General features: G+C 33.7%; 3 protein-coding genes and 1 long non-coding RNA gene across 4 annotated transcripts; 2 read left to right on the top strand and 2 right to left on the bottom strand.

Moving 5' to 3' along the window:
- The first annotated feature begins 3,545 nt into the window (after nucleotides 1-3,545).
- Nucleotides 3,546-13,174, top strand: LOC109606173 (uncharacterized). Its single transcript, XM_020022738.2, has 4 exons — nucleotides 3,546-4,058; nucleotides 12,102-12,290; nucleotides 12,725-12,860; nucleotides 12,921-13,174. Exons 1-4 carry the CDS (start codon nucleotides 3,839-3,841, stop codon nucleotides 13,051-13,053), a joined length of 678 nt encoding a protein of 225 aa, XP_019878297.1. The 5' UTR covers nucleotides 3,546-3,838; the 3' UTR covers nucleotides 13,054-13,174.
- A 1,322-nt stretch (nucleotides 13,175-14,496) lies between these two features.
- Nucleotides 14,497-18,900, top strand: LOC109606175 (eukaryotic translation initiation factor 3 subunit A). The gene is made up of 5 exons (XM_020022740.2): nucleotides 14,497-14,678; nucleotides 14,772-15,117; nucleotides 15,272-17,713; nucleotides 18,001-18,494; nucleotides 18,558-18,900. Exons 1-5 carry the CDS (start codon nucleotides 14,630-14,632, stop codon nucleotides 18,620-18,622), a joined length of 3,396 nt encoding a protein of 1,131 aa, XP_019878299.2. The 5' UTR covers nucleotides 14,497-14,629; the 3' UTR covers nucleotides 18,623-18,900.
- A 634-nt stretch (nucleotides 18,901-19,534) lies between these two features.
- Nucleotides 19,535-21,307, bottom strand: LOC109606174 (uncharacterized). Its single transcript, XM_020022739.2, has 6 exons — nucleotides 20,520-21,307; nucleotides 20,327-20,461; nucleotides 20,125-20,269; nucleotides 19,976-20,067; nucleotides 19,808-19,912; nucleotides 19,535-19,748 (listed from the first exon to the last, which is right to left on the bottom strand). The coding sequence occupies exons 1-6, from the start codon at nucleotides 20,530-20,532 to the stop codon at nucleotides 19,552-19,554; spliced, it is 687 nt and encodes a 228-aa protein (XP_019878298.1). The 5' UTR covers nucleotides 20,533-21,307; the 3' UTR covers nucleotides 19,535-19,551.
- Nucleotides 21,308-24,978: 3,671 nt separating this feature from the next.
- Nucleotides 24,979-25,542, bottom strand: LOC126265501 (uncharacterized). Its single transcript, XR_007547987.1, has 2 exons — nucleotides 25,354-25,542; nucleotides 24,979-25,182 (listed from the first exon to the last, which is right to left on the bottom strand). It is a non-coding gene; the product is annotated as an uncharacterized LOC126265501 (long non-coding RNA).
- Between the last annotated feature and the right edge of the window lie 2,150 nt (nucleotides 25,543-27,692).

A 27,692-nucleotide genomic window follows, 5' to 3' on the forward strand; every position in this document is an offset into this window, starting at 1 on the left:
ATTGTTTCACTTTTTACCGGATTATTGTTAGCAACATGACACAATGATTGACCGAGAAATTTTGAGTAAAGGATTAGCTGTTCATATGACATTTGAGGAACTTAGCCTAAAGAAAATCAATGTAGTTAACATGTGCGTTTTAAACGATTCCTACAAAATTAATTTTCAAAATTTAGACATAGAAACTGACAAAAGCTAGATTTTCTTTTAATACGGAGAAATGTTCTTTTCTTAAAAAAAGTCTATTCAATATCTTGTATATCAAGTTTATGAAGTATGCAAAATTTACATAAATATCATAAAGTCATGTTTGATCGCTCTAAAGTCAGACACCAAACAAAATTTGATCCTATGTTTAGAATTGTTTTCTTCCTGATAGAGGTATTGAATGGTAATCTATATTTTTGAAGTCATTAAGTAGCAATCGAACTTATAAGTAAGCGCATGAAAAATCGTGGAAAATGCCAGAAAGTTATATTCCAGTTGAACTTGAAGGCGTTGAAAGAGACGTCAGTTTGAGTCCCAGTAGTGAGACTGTGGATTGTCTTACATGTGTCGATCTGTAACTGCAAGTGCAAAATCAGTTGGTTTTGATCATGGCGCAGGGGGCAGAGGCAATGTAGAGACGTTGTGTGTAGATGATCATTGTTTAGACGATGATTCATGTGTTTAATTGGGAATATTAACAAAGGCATTTGAATTATTATCAATGTTCATGTTTGGATATTTTGAAATAGATCTAAACAGTACCTGTGTTGAATGGAATCGGTTGTCTTATTTTGGGAAAGAGTTAATTGTAAAAATGTAATAATTATTTTATGAGTGTCTTGTAACAGATATTTATTTGGTATGACCGCATAAAGAAAATGCCAGAAAACTTTGTACCCAATGACGATGATTTAATCACTTTTTCTGAAGAAGAAGAATCAACGTAAATAATAGTTTAAATCTTAATTTTATTCATTTTTTTATATTTTTTATTATTATTTTATCATTGGACTGAAAACTGTGTGGACACTGATTAAGTTGAGAGCCGTCGCTGGTAAAGTGGCGAAGAGATTTTATCGCTGGTTAAGTGATAATTTCTAGTGAGAGCCGTCGCTGGTAAAGTGGCGAAGAGATTTTATCGCTGATTAAGTGATAATTTCTAGTGAGAGCCGTCGCTGGTTAAGTGGCGAAGAGATTTTATCGCTGGTTAAGTGATAATTTCTGTTGAGAGTCATCGCTGGTTAAGTGATGACGAGTCTGTATTGCTGGTTAAGTGATGCAGATCTTGAGGTTTTCATGTCCATAGATAAACTCTAGTCTTATATTCGAAAATATCGTAGATGTAACACGCATTGGGGCAAACTTTTATGCATTTGATTTGAAAGGTTGATAAAACTAACGTCTGATTGTCTGATATTAGTCAGGAAAAGCCGAATGAACTATTACTGTTTGAACTTAATTTGCAGGAAAATCACACGAGGACGTGTGACTTGTCAGAATGGCCGTGTCGGAGGGTTCATGTGAAACGCAAGTAGTACTATGGGTTGCATACTTATAGTACTTGGGTGGAATCAGCGGAAGTGCTAAGCAGGGGATGGTACTCGAACCGAGGGTGACGGTAGAGGAGACCTGCGAGGGCGGACAGTTAAGCTCCGTCAGGGAAGCTGCGTAGAAGTCTTGGCTTGGCATAACCGTCGGGATCACCGCGTTTCATACGACTCCTACCTAATTGTTTGACTATTAGTTGTAATCCTGTGCCTGTTAGTTCAATTACATTGTAAGGACTATTTGCGTGTTATTTAATATTCGAAATGGCCGATAACCCTGACCGCGCTGCGACATATATAATTTAGTTACAACATCAATCTGCCATATTTTTTTAAATAAATTAATAAATTAAAAATTGTTAGTTTTAGTTATAGCCATTTTATTTATAATTATAAGTAGAATTTTAAAATCCCAAAAAATATACAGGGTGTTTCATTAAATATAATAAAGTTGATGAAGCGGAAATGAAATTTTGTTATAAATATACGAGAAAAGTAGTTTAAGTCAAGTTATAATCGCTATAAACATTTCAAATCAACACTTTTTCCATTATCCATTAACATATAATTTTTTACTTAATTTATTTTAACAATGAAGTCTAATAAAATCTACATATAATTGCAAATAAAACGGCCATACCATTACCCACTTTAATTATGGTAAAACATGGAAATCCATTGAAAAAAACAAAGTTATTGATAATTTAAGATTTACAAAATTATACGTAAATATGAACACCCTGTATAAAATTTGGGAATATTAATAATGGTAACTTATAGGACGATACTTGGTTAACGTGTATGTCAAAAATGGACTTACCAGCATAAAAATTGGTGACTTTATATATAATTGAAATACATTAATAACTTAAAAATAGTTAGTTTTAGTTATAGGATATGGTATAGCCATTTTATTTATAATTATAAGTAGAATTTTAAAATCCAAAAATATACAGGGTGTTTCATTAAACATAATAAAGTTGATGAAGCGGATATGAAATTTTGTTAGAAATATACGAGAAAAGTAGTTTAAGTCAAGTTATAATCGCTATAAACATTTCAAATCAACACATTTTCAATTATCCATTAACATATAATTTTTTACCTAATTTATTTTAACAATGAAGTCTAATAAAATCTACATATAATTGCAAATAAAACGGCCATACCATTATCCAGTTTAATTATGGTAAAACATGGAGTTCCATTGAAAATAACAGTTATTGATAATTTAAGATTTACAAAATTATTCGTAAATATGAACACCCTGTATAAAATTTGGGAATACTAATAATGGTAACTTATAGGACGATACTTGGTTAACGTGTATGTCAAAAATGGACTTCCCAGCATAAAAATTGGTGGCTTTATAGATAATTTAGTTAGAACATCAATCTGTCAAAAATTTTTGAAGTAAATTAATAATTTAAAAATTGTTAGTTTTAGGTATAGGATATGGTATAGTCATTTTATTTATAATTATAAAATATACAGGGTGTTTCATTAAAAATAACAAACCTGGAAATGAAATTTTATTAAAAAATATGAGTTTCAATCAGGTTATAATTGCTATAAACATTTCAAATCAACACTTTTTCCATTCTCCATAAATTCCTAATAAGTTAGGTAAATCACCCTGTATATGAATTGAATAATATTATATACCAGAGGTGTTACTGAATCAGCCATTTTAATAAAACCTATAATTTTTTACTTAATTTAGTTTAAGAATGAAATCGATATAACAATAACCGTGAACGTTGCGTCCAAATTCTATCCGAGTAACAATTTATTATGGTAATTGCATTAATATTCCGGGCACCGCAGCCATAAAACTAATAAACGTAGTGACAGACGTCCTTCCCCGTGTTTTAAGTCCGTTTCACCGTAAAAAAAATTACTCACAACAAACACCACATCATAAAACGTATATGGCCACGATCTGCCACGGAAACCGTCGACTCTACCAGTTTTCTGCACGCCCATGACGGTGTATCGAGGGTACCGACAGTTCTGGCCGTGGTACCCTGAGGACAGCAACGTGGTACGCGTTCCGCGACCTGTTCCATATTCTCTGTCGTTTCGTTTTCGGTTCTGTGTCTGCCACATTTGTCAGTGCGTTCGGGTCCAGGTGCATGGGACCCTCGGTGCCCGTCGTTGTGATGTAGGACGCGCAAACGGCCCGGAGACTTTAATGCAACGTAAGGAAGGATTTCAGGTTCACTAAGTTTCCGACGCCGCGTTGAAATAAAAAAAACCGTCCGATGTTCACGTCGTAAACGGACGGTGGGACAACTTGAAAAATGAATTTGTTCAAACGCGGTATGATTTTTCTGACGTTCTTCGGCTCGTGCATCGCGATGGCACTGCTTGTCGCCAGTTTGGGCACGAAACAGTGGGTCAACGCGAAGGCGAAGCGGCTCAAGAATCCGATGGAGAGCGACGGAAAAATCAATTTCGGCCTGTTCGATGGGAAAAAGGAGCTGAACGTAGCCTACGGATGGAGAACATACGAGATCGACGGTGAGTTCGGACGAAACGAGGTTATAAATGTGAATGGGTTGGTCGTATGAGATCAGAACTGGGCTCACTCTCTTTTTTTTTATCGGTCATGAACCAAGAATTTATTCATAACTCACCATTTTCTGGTGCTTCGGTGCGACTCAACATTCTTGTGTTTGTACTATTCGTGTTTGATAAAAAACACTCGACTAAAGAACGTCGATTGAATCAATGAAAGAATCACAATTAAAAAGTGAAACATCAGAAAACAACCAAGCTTAATTAAATAGTTTTTTGTGCAAAATAATTAATTATACACCAAACTCATTTAAGTGATTGCATTAATTAAACAATTAGCACAATATTAGATTAATTAAGTGAAAGCATTTAAATATGAATTTTGTTTGTACCGTTCGAAAAATTCCAACAGGAACATGATCCAATTTTTAACAATGCGACAACAATCAAGTCACGTTTGTGGCTATTCTTGGGTCATTCATCAGATCAAGATATCATGAAGATAATATACACCATTATTGTTTGTTGTTATAGTTTTTTTTTTCATTTAGGTACCGTAAAAATATACCGAAACGTTTTCAGGTACAAAACGTTAAACTTTAACCTAATTCAGGCAAATCAATTTTAGTAAAATACCGTTTTAGATTGTTATAGTTGTTTTCCATACTTTAGTGTATTGTCCAGTTTTGAGAACTTCAATTTTTTGTTATGTGTAATATAGAAATTGATGAATTTATTGTGTGTTTTTTGACAAACATAAATAGGTTATACAGTGGACACCACACAATAGAACAAAATTTTAAATCAAACAAAATTGGCCATAGAAATAGCACATTCACAACATTTACATTTTAACATTTTATGTATGTATTTAACAATACTCTTCATGGTTAGAATTTATTCTTAGTAAGATTTATATTATTTTATTAATTAAATTCACTTTCAGTGAGAAGAAAGAAACTTTGTCTTCAGAGAAGGGGAAAATAGTAATTAACTTGATACATCAAGGTCTAAATAATGCTTTTATCTTTAAATACTTATGAGGTTTTTAAAAAATTGTTTACAGTGCTTATTAACACATAAGAAACAACACACTCAATTGAAATTATAATAAGAAAATATCCTAACAAAAAAACAACACCTTTTATTGACAGAAAAACTGAAAAATCAGAAACCGATATCCTTTCTTGTCCTCTAGGTAAATAAAAAAGGAATTTGTAGGATCTATTATAACAATCAGACTTAAATTGAATGAACAAAACTTGCAAGGATATATTTCAGTAAAGAAACTACTGGTATCAGATAAGAATATTCAAACAATATTGAGGTATTTTGAAGTCCATGTTCAATAGACAAGATCAGATGGTAAAAAATACATTCATTATCCTCCTAATAAAAGTTTGGATCCCAGATACACTACATTTACCAAAGATAATTTACCAATTACATGGATTTTTATGAACGAATGATACGAAGCATCTAAGGTTATTCAAAGTTGATTAAAAGATAAAAATGTTGGGATTCTCAATTTACCAACATAAAGTCTGGATCTAAATACAATTGAAAACTTCAAACGGCCAATGCCGATGTTTCGGTGAATCTTTGTTATAACGAACAAAGGGTATCCAATAAAATATTAACAATTTTCATTCAAGTTATGTATAAATTTTTTAATAAATATATATTTTTCAAAAGTGAATTTCTGTGAACAGTCACATCCCCCATTTATTTAGTTTAAGATTTAATTTAAGTGGATAGAGAATAGAAAGAATATAGTGTAATTATTTTAAATAAAATATATAAGATTTTAATTGCATTCATCTATGCTTTTCCTATTTAACTTTAAATTAGTAATATGTGCTATTTTTCTGAGTACTACTGTACTTGTTTGTGTTAAAAGTAATAACTCTGTCCTTTAGAAGTTGTGTAACAAAAAAAGCAAAAAAAAGGATTGAAATATATTTTATATATATGCTGACTGCTCCAAATTTGAATTCAATCTTCCATATTCCATATATTACAATATGTTTAATTTTAAATTTTGTGCTATTTTTTTGATCATCACTGTACTCCAGTGTATTGTTCAGTCTAGAGAATTTTAATGTATTGTCCAGTCTAGAGAATTTTAATGTATTGTTTTGTGTCCACCACTGTATGCATTAAAAGTAATAACTCCGTCGTTTATAAGATGTGTTACAAAAAAGCAAAAAAAAAAGTTTTATGTACTGACTGGGTAAAATTTATATTCAAATTTCTATGAAATATCTTACAAAATTTTAAATTTTGTTTTATTTTTCTGGTAATAACTATACCCCAGTGTATTGTTCAGTCTCGAGGTTTTCAATGTATTGTTATGTGGCCTCCACTGTAAGTGTTAAACGTAATAAATCCGTCGTTTTAAATATGTGTAACAAAAAAAGAAAAAAAAAACGATTGAAATATATTTTATAAACTGGCAAAATTTGAATTCCAGCCTTCTATGAATTTTACAAACTGTTTAATTTTAAATTTTGTGCTATTTCTCAGACCACCACAGTATTTCAATAAATGATCTAGTCTAGAGAATTTCAATATATAGTTATGTGGCCACCACTGTATGTGATAAAAGTAATAACCTCGTTGTTTAAAAGATGTGTAAGAAAAAAAGCAAAAAAAAATATTGAAATATATTTTCTGACTGAGCAAAATTTGAATTCAACCTTTTATGAAGTATCTTGGAAAAAGTTTAATTTAAAATTGTTTTCTATTTTTCTGTCCACCACTGTACTCCAGTGTATTGTCCAGATTCGAGAATTTCAATTTTAATTTCATTCCGTCGTTTATAAGATGTGTAACAAAAAAAGATTTAAATGTATTTAATATAATGATTGGGAAAAATTTGAATTAAACTTTATATGAAATATTTTACAAAATGTTTGATTTTAAATTCTGTGCTATTTTTCTGGTCACCACTGTACCCTAGTGTATTGTCCAGTCTCGAGTTTTTCAATGCATTGTTATGTGGCCACCACTGTATGTGTTAAAAGTAATTAATCCGTCGTTTAAAAAATGTAACAAAAAAGTAAAAAAACATTGAAATATATTTTATAAATTGACTAAGGAAAATTTGAATTCAAGCCTTCTATGAATCTTACAAAAAGTTTAATTTAAAATTTTGTCCCATTTCTCAGACCACCACAGTATGTACTTTAATATATTATCCAGTCTAGAGAATTTCAATATATTGTTATGGGGCCACCATTGTATGCGTTAAGAAAAAAACAAAAACAAAAAAAAATTATTGAAATATATTTTCTGTCTGAGCAAAATTTGAATTTAACCTTTTATGAAGTATCTTGAAAAATGTTTAATTTAAAATTGTTTTCTATTTTTCTGTCCACCACTGTACTCCAGTGTATTGCCCAGATTCGAGAATTTCAATTTCAATTTCACTCCGTCGTTTATAAGATGTGTAACAAAAAAGATTTAAATATATAAAATTTTAAATTTTGTTTTATTTTTCTGGCCCAGTGTTTTGAATAGTCTCGAGTTTTTCAATGTATTGTAATATGGCCACCACTGTATGTGTCAAAAATAATAACTTCGTCGTTTATTAAATGTGTAACAAGAAAAACAAAAAAAAGAAAATGATTGAAATATAATTTAAATACTGACTGGGTAAAATTTGAATTCAACCTTTTGTAAAATATCTTACAAAATAGTTAATTTTAATTTTTGTGCTATTTTTTTGGCCACCACTGTACTCCAGTGTATTGTCCAGCCTCAAGAATTTCAATGTATTTTCATGTGACCACCACTGTATATGTTAAAAGTAAGAACAAGAAAAATATTAATATATATTTTTTATACTGACTGGACGAAAATTGATTCGAGCCTTCTATGAAATATCTTAAAAAATGTTTAATTTTAAATATTGTGCTATTTTTCAGACCACCACAGTACTTAAGTAAGATGTGTGAAAAAGACAAGAAAAATGTGGGCAAAATTAAAATTCAAACCTTCTATGAAATATTTAACAAAAAGTTTAATTTTAATTTTTGTGCATTTTCTCAGTACTAAAAATTGACGAACTTGTTGTCTATTTTTCGATAATTTTTATTGGCAAAGATAACTAGGTCATAAATACTAAAATAACCTAAACCAAAAATACGTAGGTGAAAAATAGCTGCCAACAAATTGTCCAACAAAATGCATTGCGATAACAAAACTGAAGTAAAAGCGATATGAACAAATGAAATTCGTGCGTACGGTTCAAAAATCCAATTTTCCGGTGCTGAATGAATAAATTTCAATAATTAAACAAGATGAATTATTCCGCAATGTAACTGATCACATTTTAATTCGTCTAATGAATATGTTACCGATATTGCCATTTATTATGGCTTAATTTATTAATGAGCGGTTGTTTACTGCGTAAACGGCACATCAAATTAGGTTGTTGAACTAAAAACATCATAACGTTTTAATTGCCACAACAGAATTGTTTGAAAATTAACCGAGATTAGCATATTGAAAGCAGCGTTAATTGTGAGCGCATCTGTGCGAATATTGAATTTAAACTGTTGCGATTGTCTTTTTATTAGCAGCATCTGCAACTTTCACTAAACAAACGCGATTTTATTGTCCACCGACTGTTGTTTATGTTTTTAAATCCGACTCGAATTATCCGTGATCTCATTGCTCGAAAGATGATCGCCAATTGGTATGGGTGTCACAGACACGAAAACACTTGTTCAAACTTAACAATGCGTTATTTAAACTGACGTAATTCGAGCGTGTACAGAAATTTAAACAATAAAACTCTCGTTTTTTTATTAGTCGTGCGCATTTTTCGATTCGTTTTTGAACAATGAAATAGCCGGAGAGGAGCCGAATTAGTCGGTAATTATGCGAGTTTCTTAACCCGTCATTAGACAGCCAGACGCCCGGTATTTTAATTGTAGACTTTCATGACATAACAAGCCCGAACACAACCCGGCTTTTTATCAGTTTTCGAAAGCATAACAAATGTTGAAATTGAGCAAATATCGGCTTTCACCCGACGAAAATTGATTTTAGAAACCCAGGCTACATATGTATTACTAATGTGTACACATAATATCTCTTGTACATCTTGTGTATATAAATTGGACTTACAAGTGTATCTTGTTTATATCTAATAGATGAGTAATAAAATATTTATAAAATATTGATCATAATTAAAACATCTATAAAAATAATCGTTAATCACTCTCGACAATAAACATGTCGTTTACTTAGACCCCATATTTGCATAAACTTTTAATTTTTCTGTTGAGCTACTCGAATTGAACAAATAAATTTATTAATTAACATATAAATTTAATATTTCTTCCAATACCCTTAATTTTTGATTTTTAATGAATTTTGATGGATGACATCGTTTTGGTATAGATACCATTACCCTGTATAAATACCCAGATCGCATTCAGATATTATTACAACGTATAGCCGATTTTTTTATTCTTTTTCTACCTATCTTTAAGGTATTTTAAACAAGCGTCACGTTTTTGTCACAATTTGTTTTATTTAATAATTTATACTCAATGTTTAACATGCCTAGAGTACGAAGAAGAAATAATTTTAGCCAATTAAGCGAATTTGACGGATATAGAATAGTGGGCCTGGATAAGGCAGAAATAGTGTGACGTTTGAATAGAAATGTGAGTATTGTAATATAATGTTGACAGTCATGGAGTGAAGAGGGCAGAAGAGGTAGAGTAAGAGGTTTCGGAAGACCCAGAGTTACCACATAACCACAAGACAGTCATCATAGATTATTGGCCCTAAATGACAGGGTAAATAAGGCCTTTTGGCCTACGAATTTATCATAGGACCAAAGGCCAACAAACCATTGGCGTCAACGTAGTGACTGCTGTATGGAACGTCAACAGTTGGATAAGGAATTCAATCACATTGTGTCCAGTGATAAATCACGCTTCTATTTGGGGATGTACGATGGTCATGTATTAGTAAGAGGGCGACGTAGAGAAAGAGGTGACCCCCTCTTTGTTGTGGAGAGTCATATTCATAACACTATGGGTTTAATGATATGGGACGCAGGTTACCTTCAGTTTTTATTAGTGGCAACATGACATCCCAGCGATACGTGGATGACGTTTCGAAACCTTATTTTCATACCTACATAAGAAGAGATCTCAGACTAATTTTTCAGCAAGATAATGCCCGTTCACATATTGCCAGGGATACACTAAACTTCCTGGAAGCCTCCCATGTGAATTTACTGCCTTGGCCACCCAGATCTTCAGACATTTCCCTAATCGATAATGATGGGACGACGCTTGAGGAATTTACACCGCTCTCCACCGACTCTTAATGAACTGAGACGTCGGATTCAGTTCGTGTGGGATGAGATACCACATGAAAATGTCGATAATCTCGTTAGATCGATGCCACGACGGTCCGACCCGTTATTGGATTCTGTTTTAATATTTTTTAATCAATTATTATTCTATAATAGGTCAATATTTTTCAAAAAAAAGAAAATTGGAATAAAGTTTACATACAGTTACATATAGATCTTTTTTTGCACGTTGTATATCATCGATATTTTCCTAAATAGGTTGAACCTCTTTGAAAAGATCATCATTTTTTTACCGCAAATCATCTTTTCGATAATCTCTCATACATTTTCGATGGGGGCTAAGTCGGATGATTGGCCAATCTTTTGTTGTTCTTTAACCATTCCATAAACAATTTTGTTTTTTTATCGACTCTGTTTGATGTTTCTCTATCTGGCAAACCTCTTTTAAAATTCATTTCTCGGCTATGAATTGAAAATATTTGAATGGTTCTTGACACTAAAGATTTTGAGACGGACAACGTGTGGTACTTCTTTTATAAAATTCACTCCCATGTGAAAATCACATAAATAAAATATAGGATCTAAACTAAATACTTAAAAATACATATATAAAAAATATTTAAAAATATAAGTTAATAATAATATAAAACAAATTGCACTCTACATAATGTTAATGAATTAAAGAATATTCTGGTAAATAAATTTAATGCATGTTTTTAATTCCTGTAAATAATCAGGCACGTTTTTTATTAAACATTTTAATAGGCATTGTAGATGTTTTTGAGGTCTGTTTTATTGCCAAACTGATAACGATGTATGATCAATTTTTACATTGTTTTTCGGTTTTGATAATTGTTTTTTTCGTTTGTTTGTTCATTATAAATAAGTATGTAATAAGTAATTGTAAAGATATCTCAAAATAAAATAGAATTTTATACAAAATTAAACTTTTTTATTTGGACATAAGTTTGAAAATCTTAATAAATAATTTAATTTTCGAATAATAAACCAAAAAAAAAAAAATAGAAACATTAATATTTTGTCGCATAACCATCAGCTTGTATGATTGCTGCACACCATTTGTTCATGATGTCAACTAATTTTCTCGTTAATTCTGGAGATATTTTTTGCCATTCCATTTGAAGCCTTTTCAGTACTTCTGTCTTATTTTTTATTGTGTGCTGCCGTATATTCCTTTCTAAATCATACTAAAGATAAGATTCTATAAGGTTTAGATTCAGTGATTGTAAAGGCCTTAAACTTGTACTTTTTCTTGTTTAAACAAGTCTTTTATGTACTTGGAAGCATACTTGGTATCCTTGTCCCGTTGACACAACAATCCTCCACTAAAAGTAGCATATGGTCCTTTAATGTATAATTTTTACAGTAATATGGACCAACAGACCAAAATCATATTGATTGAAACAGCCCTATATCATAATATTGTCCCTTCCTTATTTAACTGTCGGTAATTAGTATTTTTTATGGAACCTAAATGTAATATTACTATAACATAAGATTCAAACAAAATTTAGAAGATTTTTTTAATGTATATACAAAATATGGATATTTGTCCATACAATATCAAGTCGATATTAAAAACTGATTGGATGTTGTATGAAAAATATGGTCAATCAATGGAATATCCATTGAATGAGATGTACTGACTGGGAGTCTCAGTATTGAATTGTTATCATTTTCAGTGGTGCATCTGTTGAGGTACGAGCCGGAGTTCCTGATGTACGGATTCTGGTTGGGAACGGTGGCCTGCATCTGCGTCACCCTCCTGTTCACCATATTCGCCGCCGTGTTCGCCGCCATCAACACCGCAACCACCACGTCCAGATGCCTGACCGGAATCTCGGGACTATACCTCTGGAATTTCTTGGCCTGTAAGAATTGTCTTTCAACGTTATGCAAGCGGAGAAAGCGTCGATTGCGAGTTCGAGTGGTCGAACAGTTATTCTTATAAATAATAAAATTCATAAATTACATCCTCATTGTTGCCATTGTTCGGTTCGTTTTATTTTGTTTCGATTACGCAATTTCACATCGGATTGTTGCATTTCTGTGCGCTGACCTTTCGCTCGGTCGAGACTGTTGCCTGAACAAATTGTCCATTGGACCAAGGATTCGATTCGTTGTTACCATGTAGTGGCACACAAAAAACTTTGTTTATGTCACCATTTACTTACTGTACCGGCAATTAAAGGCGACACATTTATGTTATCGCAAAATCTGCACATCGGATAAGAAAGTGTGAACACCAACTAATTATAACCGTGACAACTCCCGTTTATTGTGCCGCTAATTATTTTCGTTGTAGTTCTTGCAGATTTGGGCGCGATCGGTTTTTGGGTGGCCCAGTTCTACGTTAGGATCCAATACAACGTTCTGTCCAGAGAGGACAAGGATAACGAGTGGACGTCGGAGGGAATGGCCGAGTTGGGGTACTCGTTTTGGTAAATATAAACTTTTAGCATATAAAAAATTAATTATCAATCCTGTTAAATCATTTGCAGGTTTTCGGTGGGAGCGGCAGTTGCGGTGTTTGTAGATATAATAATAATTTACATCGCGAACAGCGATAAAGAAGTGGAGACTGTCATTCCGGTGTTGGAGGAAAAAGCGAATGGAGCGATAATGCTGTACTGATTCATCGAATTGCTTGTAAATTAACGCTTCGATATTGTATAAATTTATTTATTATCGGTTAGTCTAAGGTTTTACTTATTTAAGATATTTTTTTATATGAATAAACAAACGATATAAGTATTACGTTGTTTTCTTGCGTTCGCAGACAATGCGTAGGAAAATGAATACATTGGTCATATGTGTGGGAAAATGGTCTCGTGAGTCTGTTTATTAATTAATGTACTGATTTAATAACAAAACGTCTGCCACAAATATACGGAGATACAACAGGTAGGTGTGTAAATATAAGTAGTGTTCAATTAGAGGTGACAAACTGGAAAGCGTCAATTAGTATTTAATGTTTCCACGAATTAAACTTTCATTATGGTATGTTGCATACTTTCAAATGTCATGGACATATTCTTCTAATGAATCCGGATAAATAAAAAATTGATGGGTTTGGTTCGAGTTTCCTAAAATAGATGTTTTATCGCCTCAGCAGGAAATTGTTAATTGGAATTTATTCACATAAATCTTGTTTTATTAATTTTTGTTTTCTGATTTAGAATATAAAATAGTTTTTTTTTCAAAAAGAGGAAAATATTTATAATAACTAATATACAGTACTAAATAAAATAAAATAATTAAATAATAATGTCATAAAAATAACTATTTTATTTAAAGTGAACTGTTAAAACAATAATAACTTACTAATGTTATTTTTTATATTTATATATACTAATATTCGTCATTTTTAAATGATTGAAATTTAAACAAATAATAAAACTAAAATCACGATTGATTTATTTATTTGTAAAGTTTGCAATTTTTAATTATTTCTCTTTCATAATAATGAACAACAATTTATATTACAGTGTATCATACAGGTTCTTTACAATCTGTTATTAAACAATTGTAATAAGCAAAAGGCCAAATTGGCATTTAATTTAACTAGTAAATCCAATTTTTTAAATATAAATTCACGTTCTTTCTGTTATTTTATCTTCTAGGAATACTATATTAAAAGTAAATTCTGGTGAAAAAATAAAACAAAAATAAAAATATCCATCATCATTTATATAAATATTTCACATCAACTTTTTTTTTATCAAATTTATATAAATATAAAATTTTGTAATTTTAAGTAAAAATTTATATAAATTATTAAAAATGCAGATTTAAATTATTAGAATTATATATAATGCGCAAATTAATTACAGAAAACTGTAATGAAAGTATTCGTGCTTTATTTATCTGACAATAGAGGGCACCACGATGTAATTAACAAATTTTTCTTCCATCAAATAATATTTAATTAAAATACAATGTTAATCGCCGTTGTATGTGTCAAGTTAATATGCTAATTAATATGACAAGCCACTAAAGTGAAAGTTGTTTGACAATTTTAAATTTGGCGCTGGCAGGATATCGACGAATGTCACTCACGAACAAGTCCTTTCAGTTTCCCGTGGCCATATTGGTGCACTATTTGCGGAATTGTTTTGACATTTCCTCAAAAAGTACCCTCATTAACGGCCAAATAGTACCCTTGTTTCGTTAAATGTAAAGTGCAAAACAGTTCTGATAAGATACAATCATGGCTCGATACGGGCAAAGACCTGAGAACGCATTAAAACGTGCCAACGGTGAGTGTGACCGGTGCTATTGCATATGGTGTCCGAAACCATGCTGGACGTTTCGGTGGCGGGTGAGATGCTAATTGTTCGTTGTGTTTGTAGAATTTATCGAGGTCGGAAAGCCGGCCAGAGCTTTAGACACCCTTCAGGAAGTATTCCGCAACAAAAAATGGGCATACAACTGGTCGGAATCGGTTTTGGAACCGATCATGTTCCGCTATCTGGATCTGTGCGTGGAACTGAAGAAATCGCACATCGCCAAGGAGGGTCTGTTCCAATACAGGAACATGTTCCAATCGGTGAATGTTGGCTCGTTAGAAAATGTCATAAGAGGGTATTTGAGGATGGCAGAAGAGAAGACGGAGAATGCCAGGGAACAGTCTGCTCAGGCTGTTGTGGATATTGATGATCTTGATAATTTAGCTACTCCAGAGAGTATATTATTAAGGTAAATAAATATAGTTTTTGATAATCAAATAAATCTACTGCGCATGCGCAGTTTAAGATTTCTACCAAATAGAATTGTTTTCAAAAATTATATTATTATTCATTCATTCAATTAGTATATTATTTAAATATAAATAAAATGCTTTGATCAACAGTGCCGTATCCGGAGAAGACGCCCAGGATCGTTCTGACCGCACCATCCTGACGCCATGGGTGAAGTTCCTGTGGGAATCATACTGCCAATGTCTCGAACTGTTGCGTACGAACGCCCACGTCGAGAACTTGTACCACGACATCGCCCGCATGGCCTTCCAGTTCTGTCTCAAGTACAACCGCAAAACAGAATTCCGCAAGTTATGCGACAAGCTGCGCAAACACTTGGACGACATCTGCAAGTTGCCAACGCAAGTCGCCAACGTGTCGATGGCCAAGCTGGAGACGCAACAACTAAATCTCGAAACGAGACTGCACCAGCTCGACTTCGCGATACAAATGGAACTATGGCAGGAGGCGTACAAGGCGATCGAGGACATCCACAATTTGATGAACCTGTCGAAGAGGCCGCCAGTACCCAAGACCATGGCTAATTACTATCAGAAACTGGCTATGGTCTTTTGGAAGGCCGGCAATTACTTGTTCCATGCCGCCGCCCTTTTCAAACTGTTGCAGCTCTCCAAGGAGATGAAGAAGAACATCACACAAGAGGAACTGCAGCGTATGGCGTGTAGAGTGTTGATCGCCACTCTGGCCATACCTCTACCCTCAGCCCATCCTGAATTCGATCGTTTCATCGAAACCGACAAATCCCCGTTGGAAAAGGCACAACGTTTGGCCGTCCTGCTCGGTCTCTACCAACCCCCAACCAGACAAAGCTTGCTTAAGGACTTGGTTCGCGTGAACGTCATCAATTTAGCCACGCCCCAGCTCCAGGACCTCTACAATCGTCTCGAGGTTGAATTCAATCCTCTCGATTTATGTAATCGTGTCCACGACGTCATTCAGAACCTAGAATCTGAAGACATCTCCCTCCAACAATACATCCCAGCCCTCCAAGACGTCACTCTCGTCAGATTGGTCAGGCAAATCGCTCAGGTTTACCAAACCATCGAGTTCGCCCGGCTCCTACAGCTGGCCAAGTTCACGACCCCGTTCCATTTGGAACGTTTGCTGGTCGACTGCGTTCGTCACAACGACATGCAGATTCGCATCGACCACGGCAAACGCTGCATCCATTTCGGCATGGATCTGAGCGAGAGCCAACGCGAGGACAAGCCGGAAGGTCCCACCCTACAGGTCATGCCCAGCGAACAAATTCGCAACCAATTGGTCAATATGTCCACCGTGCTGAACCAGGCGATAGCCGTCATCAATCCCAGCAAGAAGAAGCAGGAAAGAGAAAAGTTGCGCAGCGCCATGGTGCAGAATTACCACGAAAACAAGGTTAAGGAGCACCAAAAGATTTTGCAACGTCACAAGATCATCGAGGATCGCAAGGAGTACATCGAGAGGTTGAACACCGTACGCGAAGAGGAGGAACAGAGGAAACTCGAGGAGATGCACAGGCAACATTTGTTGGCCGAGCAAAAACGTCTGGAACAAGAACGCGAAGAGCGGGAGAAGAAACGTGCCGCCATAGAAATCAAGCAGATCAAGGATCGCCACTTGAAGGAGAAACTGCAGCAGATCTCCCAGACCGGCCACGGTCAGAAGATGTTGAACAAGCTCAACGAGGAGGAGATCAAAAAGATGGACGCCGATCAGATCGCCGCCAAGGAGGCGGAGGAATTGCAGAAGGAGCGTAGGGAATTGCAGGCCAAACTCAAGTCCCAAGAGAAGAAGGTCGACTACTTCGAACGTGCCAAACGTTTGGAGGAAATACCGCTCGTGCAGGCGCACATGAAGGAACGTCAGCTGCAGGATCAGGCGTTCTGGGAGCAACAAGAGAACGAGCGCATACAAGCCGCAGTGGAGGAACGTAAGCTGGCGGTGGCTACACGCAACAGATTGGCGAGGATGAAGCCCGACAAGGACGAGTTCCTAGCCAAGCTGAAGAAGGAACGCAACATCGTGTACGAGGACATGCTTAGGGATTACGAGAAGCTCTTGTCTGAGGAAAGGGCGAAGCGTTTGTTGGAGAGGAAGATCAAGCGCAAGGAAGAACGTCGCATCCGCTACTACAAGGAAAAGGAGGAAGAGGAGGAAAGGAAACGTGTGGAACAACAGCGCAGAGAAGAGGAGGAGCGTCGCAAGCAAGAAGAAGAAGCGCGTCGCATCCGCGAGGAGAAGGAACGTGCCGAGAGAGAGGAGCACGAGCGTAACGAACGCGAGCGACTCGAACGCATGTCGGCCAAGCAGCGACAGCGCGAAGAGGAGATCGAACGCAAACTGCAGGAAGAACGTGAGGCGGCGCTCGGAAAGGGCAAACCGAAAGACGCCGACTCATGGAGAGGTGGTGCCCCCGAAAGGAAGGACGACAGATCGTCTTGGCGTAGCGAGAAGGTGGGTGGTGATGAACCGCCCAAGAAACCTGAAGCATGGAAACCTAAGTTCCGCAGCAATATGGAGAGCGGTAGTGCATGGAGACATGGTGACTCAAGGTAAATTGCTTTACCCTCAAACGTATAATATTGACGTAACTGTTGATAAAGTAGGAAACACGGCAAACGTCAATTTAACCTCAATTTCTTGTATTCATAATCCTGTCTTTGATTAAAAGAAAAGTTTTGAAAACAATCAGCAGTCATTGCTTAGTTCGGCAGTCTGGGCTGAGGCCTTGGATTTACGCTCCCAACCCATACATGATAATGTACTAATTTTCATTATTTATTCAACTTACTTTCAACCTCCGTTATTATTTTTCTTTAAATCTTATGTATTTTTATAGGGGCGACCGTGACGGCGGCAAAGACCTGGACCATCGCAGAGACCGTGACGACCGTGACGATCGTAGGGACCGTGACGATCGTAGAGGAGATCGCGATGATCGTAGGGGAGATCGTGACGATCGCAGGGGAGATCGTGACGATCGTAGGGGAGATCGCGATGATCGCAGAGGTGATCGCGATGACCGCAGAGGTGATCGCGATGATCGCAGAGGAGATCGCGATGATCGCAGATACGGTGACGACAACAGAGACCGCAGGTACGGCGACGACAAATTCCGAAGGGGCGGTGACGACAGGGATCGCAGAGGTGGTGATGAAGGCGGTTGGAGATCGAAGAGGATGGACGATGATGGCCCACCGAAACGAGGGCCTCCGCCGTCCAGGGGACCACGCGAAGGAGGCGAACCGTGGCGATCGAAAGACGCAGGTAGAAGGGACGAACCGATTAGAAGGAACACCGAGGATAGAAAACCAGCTCCACCCAGGGAGAAACGTAAGTTGATTTAAACGATATGTACAAGATTATGATTTTAATAAATGTTTTGGATTATTTTAGCACGTGAACAGCCACAGCAAGAGACAGAAGAAGGGTGGTCCATTGCTACAAGGGGACGACGTTAGATTTGTTTCTAGCTTACTTTCGACAGCTGTTCCGTTAGTTTCTGACTTACTACTTTTTTTTATTAATATTATGCATATTTTTTCACAATTTATTTTAATTATAAATTTTTAATGGAGGTTGTCAATTACATTATTTTTAATGTTAGGCAGTTTGATTTTATTAGTATAACAATTCGGTTCTCTCAGTGTATATTTATTCTTTTTTGAGGACTCTGTCTCTAGTTGCTCGTTATCATGTATTATTTTAAATAATTAAATAAACACTGGTATAAAATTTATTAGTTGTTTTAATAAAAATATTTAATGTTTACAAACAACAGACTAAAAATATTAAATATATGTTAAATATAAATGTTAAATATTGCAAGACCAAACACGAAAATGTCAATTTATCAATATTACTACAAATTGTTTGCAAAATGTATTCTGTACTTCAAATATGGATTTAAATTTACTAAGGAGAAACGCTTTGCTTAACGGAATTAATTAAAACACATGGGTGGGAAGATTTAAAGTAAGATTTGTTAATAGGGGGATTTTTTTATTAGCAAGAATTGGAAAACAAAGATGATGAGCATTTTTTTAACCATACAAGAATGATCAAAAGCGCTTTTCATATATTAGATACAGAAGCAAATATGATGTAATTTCAACTGAATAAAGATTAATTGTTCCAAGGAACTGGATACAGACTTTGGCTTGTAATTTCCATGTTGAACACACACAAAGAAAGGTGTGAAGTTCTTTGGAATAAATTGTGTTAAATATATTTAAAAAGTCTAGACACTGAGGAGGAATGGAAAAATATTGCTTATGGATTCAATGAATGTTTAAAATTTCCTAATTGTTTAGGAATTTTAAATGGGAAATTATTATAATTATATTTGTTATGTATTCAATTAAAAAACTGTATAAAAATATTGGTATATTTAATTTTCAATTATCATCATAATTTGTTTTCTCTTTTCCTTGGCTTCCTCTTCTGGCATCTGGTTTAATCTTAAAGCTACAAATTCTGCAAATTTTGAATTTGCATTTGGTTCCAGTCTTTCAACTAGCTTCTCATAAATTTGTTTCGTCATATCAATTAAGTCGGAAGTTTCATCGCTTTGTTTTCGTTTTCTCTCTACAAAAAATTATATTATTTAATATCTATTAAAATCCATATAGTATATTTAGCAGTACTTTGTGTCTCCTCTATTGCAGATCTAGGAGTGTCTTCTCTCCCAGATCCAGGACTGTCCTCTCTTATGGAGTCAGGAATTGCATACTTTTCATCTTCTGACAAACCTAAATAAACAAATATTGTCAATATAATTTCCACTAGTCAATATTTATTAAACTATCAACTACCTGTGGGTGACACTACATCTATTGAGGACCACCCAGATACATCAGATGATGATATGCTGTCAGTTTGCTCTTTCCAAATATTTCCATATGTTCTGAAAACAAAACAAAATAACACTTGGTACTATAAGCTAGGCTTGTGTGTAACTCACATTCTGGGCTTTGAGTAGCTCTCGTAAAACAACATTTCTTGATAATATTCCCAGTTAGAACCAGCATCAGATCCTGACGCTATTGCTTTTCGTTTTTTGACGAATCTGTCCCTCAGGCTCTTCCAACTCTTTTGACATATTAAGGCTTAAAAATTTAATTTTATATTATATGTTAAAGGTTTTCTGAAACTAATATACAAACCTGTAGAATGTAGAGTTCGGGCAATTTCCCTCCACGTTCTATTTTTCAATTTGGCGTCCTTGTACCGTTTGTCTGTCGTATCGTACAAGTATGGATAAAGTTGTATTTGTGCAATTAAATGAGATAAGTTAAAACCTAAACAAAATTAAATTTCAATTCATCAAAACATACTCTATATAAGTATTTTTCTTACTTTCACCTTCCATATTTATGAAATAAATTGAAGTAAACTCAAGTTAAAACTCAAATTGAACTCAACAACTCACAAACGAAGAAATTGCACATTCGAAAACAAATAACCTCTTTTACTCGACGTTGGCGTTCACGTCCGCTCTTGTGCCAGCGTTCGCGCTGGCTACGAAAGTACCCGTTCGTTGGCGTTCGTGTTCACGCTGTCATCTGTCAAATTTGGTTTGTTTATAAAATATATATAATAAAAAATATAAACAAAAGTCACGTGATCCAATAACGCATTCTGATTCGCTGTCGCGTTGCGACAACACCGGGCAGAAAGTTCGATTTGAACCATCTCGAACGCCGACGCAGACGCCATCCGCGTTTATATATGCTTCCATAGGAATACACCCCTTTACATTGTCGGCGCGGACGCGAACGCCAACGTCAGGTTTATTAATCCAGTCTTATAAATGCTTTCATAGGAATACACTAGTTTAACGTTGAACGCTGATAAGAACAGATACTATCTCCTACTCTCTTCAATCTCTATTGTAGCGACATACCATCTTGTCCTAGAGTTACTATGGCAATGTATGCCGATGACGTTGCCTTAATTAGCTCCCACATATGTATAGTTTATGCGGGGATCCATATTAGGAACTTCCTGCCGAAACTGCTCTGTTGGTACTCTCGATGGAGATCAATCCTTCTAAATCCGAAGCTATCTTCTTCTAAAATCGATGAAGGTTACCACCTAAATTCCATATCAATGATCACCAAGTTGAGTGGAGTCCCAGCGCCAAGTACCTGGGTGTCATACTTGACAAGAAACTCAGTTTCTCTCGCCAGGTCGCTTTGGTAAAGGGGAAAGCACTAGCAGCTTTTGTTGCTTTGAAATCTTTCTTCCTTTCTAAACGTCTTTCCTCTTCAGTTAAGCTGCGTGTTTTTAACGTGACAGTCCACTCTCTCTTCACCTATGCTCTTCCTATATGGGGCACCGCCGCCCCTTGGCTCATTAGGTCCCTGCAAGGGACCTACATGAGGCTAGTGAGGTCGGCCCTTGGTGTCCCATACTATGTTCGTAACAGACAAGTCTGCTTCGAATACAACATTTCCTTTCTTTTGGAGCTGCGGCGCAAACATGCCCTCACTCTCCGGAGATCTATCTTTCAACACTCCTGCGTCTCTTTGGGACATCTTTTCTTTAGTATGTGGCGGTTAGCTGCAAACCTCTTTAATTTTTCCTTCTATCTATTTTCCTAAACCTATGTACTTATACACTTAGGCCATGATCTTTGGGTGCCCGGAGAGGGGTTTTGTTTTTAGTCGGTTAGTCCGACACTGCCTTCGACCTCCACCAGAAGGCGTCTTGCAGATTTTCCCCTCTTTGACCCAATAAAAAAAAAAAAAAAACGTTGAACGCCGGCGCGGGCGCGGACGTAAACGCCAACGTCAAGTTTATAAATCCAGCGTCATAACCATACTTTCTGTCCCAAAACAAATGTCAAGTGATCCGATTAAGTCGGGATATGAACTTGTTATTTTCGTTAGACACGTTCGTCATCTTTGGATTCGGCACGGTTCGGTTTCTGAATCGGAACGGTTATATAGCGTATACTCGAATTGTCGAATACTCGAAATGCCGGATGCCCGAAACGGAATTATCCGAGAGCATTCGTGATGGTCATATGTGCGTGCCGGTAACTTATGCGCATGCTCATGGAGGAACGTGCAGCTGAGACGGGCTATACGAATTTAATTAGAGAATCACTCTACATAACCGCCAATTATGAATATTCTGAGTTGCGCATCGAATATTATAAATAATAAATATTATTATATTATAATAAATTTTGCAACATCAATGAATTCAAACTTTATAATAAATATTCTTATGTTTTTTTCATTATTATATTATTAGTAGTAAAATTTCAATTTTTTACTACTTACTAATCGGCTACTTTTAAAGAAATTCATTAATCCGAAAATTATACCTTACAATGGTGTCATATCATTCGAATAAAGTATCATCCGAGTAAAGGCGAAGTGTACCCGTACGCGCCCGAAGTTCTCGTGTTCCCATTCAAAATTAACGCGCGAAAGGTAGAGCGCCCCGTTATTTAAGGTTTATATTTCGGGAGCCCGGTTGCTAGTAATTAAGTGTTGCCAACTATTAATCATGTGGATTCTAGTCAATAGTAGTTCTGAAATCATTCGTAATGCAACTTGACCTAAATTTAATAAACAAATATAAATAGAGATTAATTTTGACGGTATATATTTAAGGGATTGTAAGTACTACTTTGAACAAACTGTTTGACAATAGTTGTCAATGAATTATATGCGCAACTTAAAATGTTTTTAAGAGCGGCAGTTACTAGAAAAGGAATCGCACTTTGTGCGCTTCCGCCACAAAATCAAATAAACATTCAGTTCGTGCGCAAATTTTTTTGTATGGAACCGGACCGCATTTGAGATCTCATGTATATACGGTCGGCGTCAGATCTGCATCCTTCAAAGGCTATATTCGCTTGCGGCGAGTGTGTTATTGCAACAGATTCGCATCATTAAATTTGACAAATTAAGAATATTGCTTGTTCACGTTATGTATTTTGAATCGAATATTAATATCAAAAACTTTTTTATAGTTACAGTTCTTATTGTTTAATTCGTATAATAATTGTTGTCCTAATTCTAATATATTTATTCTAAAGGTATTTTACTCCATTATCATATTATATGTTGGTAATTAAGAATTATACACTATCATACGATAGTTTTTACCATATCGTATTCGTATTAAAAGTTAAATGTATAATTAAAATAAACAGATAAATTCAAAAATAATAATATATTAAACAAAATAAAATATTAATATTAAATGTGTTTTTGAACAAAATATATTGTAAAATACATATAAATAACAACTTAAATGTAACATAATACAAAATAATTCTATAAATAACAACTAAAATGAAACAATATATATAAATACAAAATTATAAAATATAATTGCTATTGTATTAAAAAGGAGGAATCTTACATTTTAGTGAGGTTGGATGTTGGATTCACTAAATAAAATGTTCCAATAAAAATAAACTATTTTGAATTAAAAAACTACAGTCTCATAAGCCATAGATGTTTTGAAAATATTTTGGAATAAGTAATGTTGATTTTTCATTGGTTTAGTAATATTTTTTTATATTCTTTATTTTATATTGTTTATTTTTGTTCATCAAGATACATGAAATATATTGTAAATTAATTAATGTAATAAATAATTCAAATAGTATATTTGATATATTGTTTAAAAGTTTAAATACCACCCAAAAATTCGTATAATACAGTAATATATATTAAAAATACAATAATGTATACAGTTTAAACTTTTTATTTATGTCATATAGTTTATTGTTAACCAATCACATTTTATCATATAAACAAATATAATAAATACGATACACAATAGTAGTTTTGATTAATCATTAGTACATAATCAAATATAAATAGAAATTAATCTCGATGTCACAGATGTATGTGTTAGGTTAGGTTAGGTTAGGTTAGGTTAGGTTAGGTTAGGTTAGGTTAGGTTAGGTTAGGTTAGGTTAGAATTTGTTGTACAAACATGGTAGAAAATGACCTAAGTTTGACCAGTATTGTTGTTATTAAAGAATATTATGACTTCAAAACTATGTCATGTCATAGATCAAACACTTATTAATGCACACCCAAAATGTGAAATAGATTGATTGCAAGGTTTTTGAGATTTGTGTTAGTAGTTATTAGTTGACATAGTTTTTTTTATGTATATAAAATAAAATATTTATTACAATGCTAATTGTAATGGATTAATGGTACAATCCATAATATAAAGAATGTTTCTATCCATAATTAAAAAGGTTAAACTGCTCCGATTTTCCGTTAAAAACAAAGAACATAATCCAAAATGTTCCACATTTTTGGATAATTGTAAAACAGGTAACAAATATCAATTAACTTTTTAATTTAATATATCCTGAATATACGATAATAATAGTCATATATTTTAATTTTATATACGTTTTTTGTATCACATATATTTACAGGCCTGTGTGTAATTTTTAATATTATATTTTAATGTTCGAATTTAAAATGTGGACATAAATAATTGCATAGTTGCATAGTAAACAGAATATTAATTTTGATTAATTTGATAGATTTGAAAATTGATAATATGTGGATATAAATAAGATATAAACAAAATAATAGAGAAAAATTCACAATATTATATAATATAATTATATATTAATAATATAATTATATATATATAATATAATTATATATATATATATATATATATATATATATATATATATATATATATATATATATATAATAAATAAAATTATTCAAAGAAATTGTGACAAAAAATTACTTGGTTACGTTGTGTTGTTATTAACTAATTTGTTTCAAAATTTGAAAAATAAAACACTTGCTATTATAAAGACAAATTTATTTATAAAATATCACAGTTTGTAGATAATGTTTTAAAAGTATTCCAGTTCAATATCTCTTTATTAAAATTATTATTATTATTTAAAAAACTTCATAAACCGTGTCATCAATTTAACGAAGATTCTTCCTTTGTTGACATAAACAATACTTAATTTTTGTTATGTACTCGAAGATGACTATAAGTCCTGTAACAAATGTAAAATCATATACATTCAAATAATTTAATGAATGTAATTAGATTATAAAATTGTTTATCATATCTATTTTAGAAATTAATTTTAGGTTACCTAAATTAATAACCCTGCACCTACTCCAAAACAGATTTATATCTACTTCGCATATTACAAAATACCTACTCATTTCCACCAGAGTTACCAAGATAAATTTGTATATTCTACGGTTTGCTATACTGGAGACGCAGTTTTTAGTCGACAGCCCCGGTCCAAATCCCTCGAGCCGCTGAACGCCCGGAGGCATGGCGCGGTCGGCTTTCGGATGCCTTCGCATTTATTCGTTTGAAGTCGAGATTTAAGCGAACGATATGGACCCCTTACAATATTTAAAAAAACATGGTCGGTTCAACTTTACTTTTACTAATTTTATTTCAGAAAGATCCAACAAATTTAATACAATATAAGCCTTTCAATTACTAATTGAATTTTAATACATTAATAGTTTCAGCCGATTATGAAAAATTTGATGGTCACATAAATAAGAGTATCTTTACTTATGTTGTTGTCCCAGTTATTTTATTTATGATACATATTTATTAAGATTTACTTTCATATATCAGTAAAATTTAACAGAGCAAAAATGGGTCATCCCAAAACATTCCTCTCCAGAACAAAGGCTCATACTCTAATAAATCAAAAGAAAACTTATTCATTGCAAATACATTAGGATTCTAACATAAGTGTCATTTTTAAAGTTTTAGGGAAAAATAAATAAATATAAAACTGCAAAAAATTATTAATAGTAAGAATTTATTCTTAATGGGAAATATTTTATTGAATAACTTTCTTTCTGTGGATAGAACGAATTATGATTTTTTCTTTTTCTATATATATATATATATATATATATATATATATATATATATATATGTTAATGTGTTTCACCAGACTCAAATCTCACGGTCCTCCACTGGCCATCTCTGTATATGCAAAAAAAAATATTCAAGAAATAGAATATACCTTATTTTTATAAAAGATTTCTGTAAAGAAAATGTCTAGAAAGTAGTAGTCTCTTCTAATCTATAGGAAAATTAAATTGCAGATTTCTGCATCAAGAGTATTGTAATGTGGCGGCAACTAGACATTTTTTAAGTAGGTAATGTAACATTTATTTAATTAACATTAACACATTGTTCTATAAAAATATTTAATAATAACTGTTACTGATACGTTCTATAAAATTTTGGGCGATATTCATGTAATTACTTTTTTATAAAGTAAGATAATTATTATAAATCTAATTAACATAATAATATTTATATGAACAAAGCAATTAAACAGGTTTACTAAGCAAATCCTTCTGGTTAATTTTGGTATTTTGAATCCATACACGATCGGATTGAATACGTGTATCGAACAGTCCAACATAATTAAGCCAATAATTGTTTAAGCGCCTGGCAAAACGTAAGTCCAACATACACAACGTTATACGATATTTGTTCCGGTAATCATCGATAATTATCAAAACATATTTAACCATCTGAAATATAACAAAAACTAAAATCTCTTCCACATATTTATGTAATTAAAAAATTTAATCATCCTGCATGAACCACCAGAACAAGGACGAAAAGTTCAACGGGTATGTATTGATGGGTAGTTAATTACCGAGGGTCGTATTTTTCGGGTGTCAATTAGACGTTTCGGGGACCGAACGGGGCGAGTGACACGTTATTATATCAGTTAGTCGATCGGTAATGTAAATGGGGCTTTACACTCCGTTTAAAGGCTTTTGTCGTTCATTCCCCGCCCCCGCTGCATTAGTTCTATGTGTGTGTCTGTAAAAGGGGGACAACCCTATCATTTAGTAAATCTTTAGTAATCGTCTGTACATTAAAACATTAGGTTAATAGCACCGGTATTCAATGTGAAAGTTATACTATCGATCACATTCACCCCATATTGCTTACAATTTTGTGTATTCTGTTTGCAATACAATTATATGAATTAATAAACACATTAATTTTTGACTCATTTTTAATCGAATATAATTATCACAATTTATCCGGGACTGTTTGTAGATAAGTTTACATCCACATCCTGGTTATAAATAATTATCTTCTAACGTTTATAAAATAAATTGTTTATGGAAGGAGGCAAAATAACGAGTTAGGAAGTTAGGAAGTTGCGGCAACGAGTTAATGGTAACTCAATTAGCGAATGTGATGAACGCTCCCCTAAATAACCGGTTGTCACACGTACTTAATGCCGTAACGACAGCCGACACCAAACCACCAGTTCGCAATCCCCATGTACTAGGGGTTCTTCGCACTGTCCGCAAAATAAATTTCTTGCTATGGCAGTGACAAAATTTAAACAAAATTTTTTTCCTATATGTATTTAATAAGTAATTAATACACAACAGTATATGTATTAAAAAAGATAAAGATTCGTAATTTTGTTAAAAATGCTTCAATTTCAGCTTCTAAATTTAAAGGAACAGAAGATTTAATTACAGAAAA

This window comes from Aethina tumida, chromosome 5 (assembly GCF_024364675.1).
Source record: "Aethina tumida isolate Nest 87 chromosome 5, icAetTumi1.1, whole genome shotgun sequence".
NCBI classification, from domain to species: Eukaryota; Metazoa; Arthropoda; class Insecta; order Coleoptera; family Nitidulidae; genus Aethina; species Aethina tumida.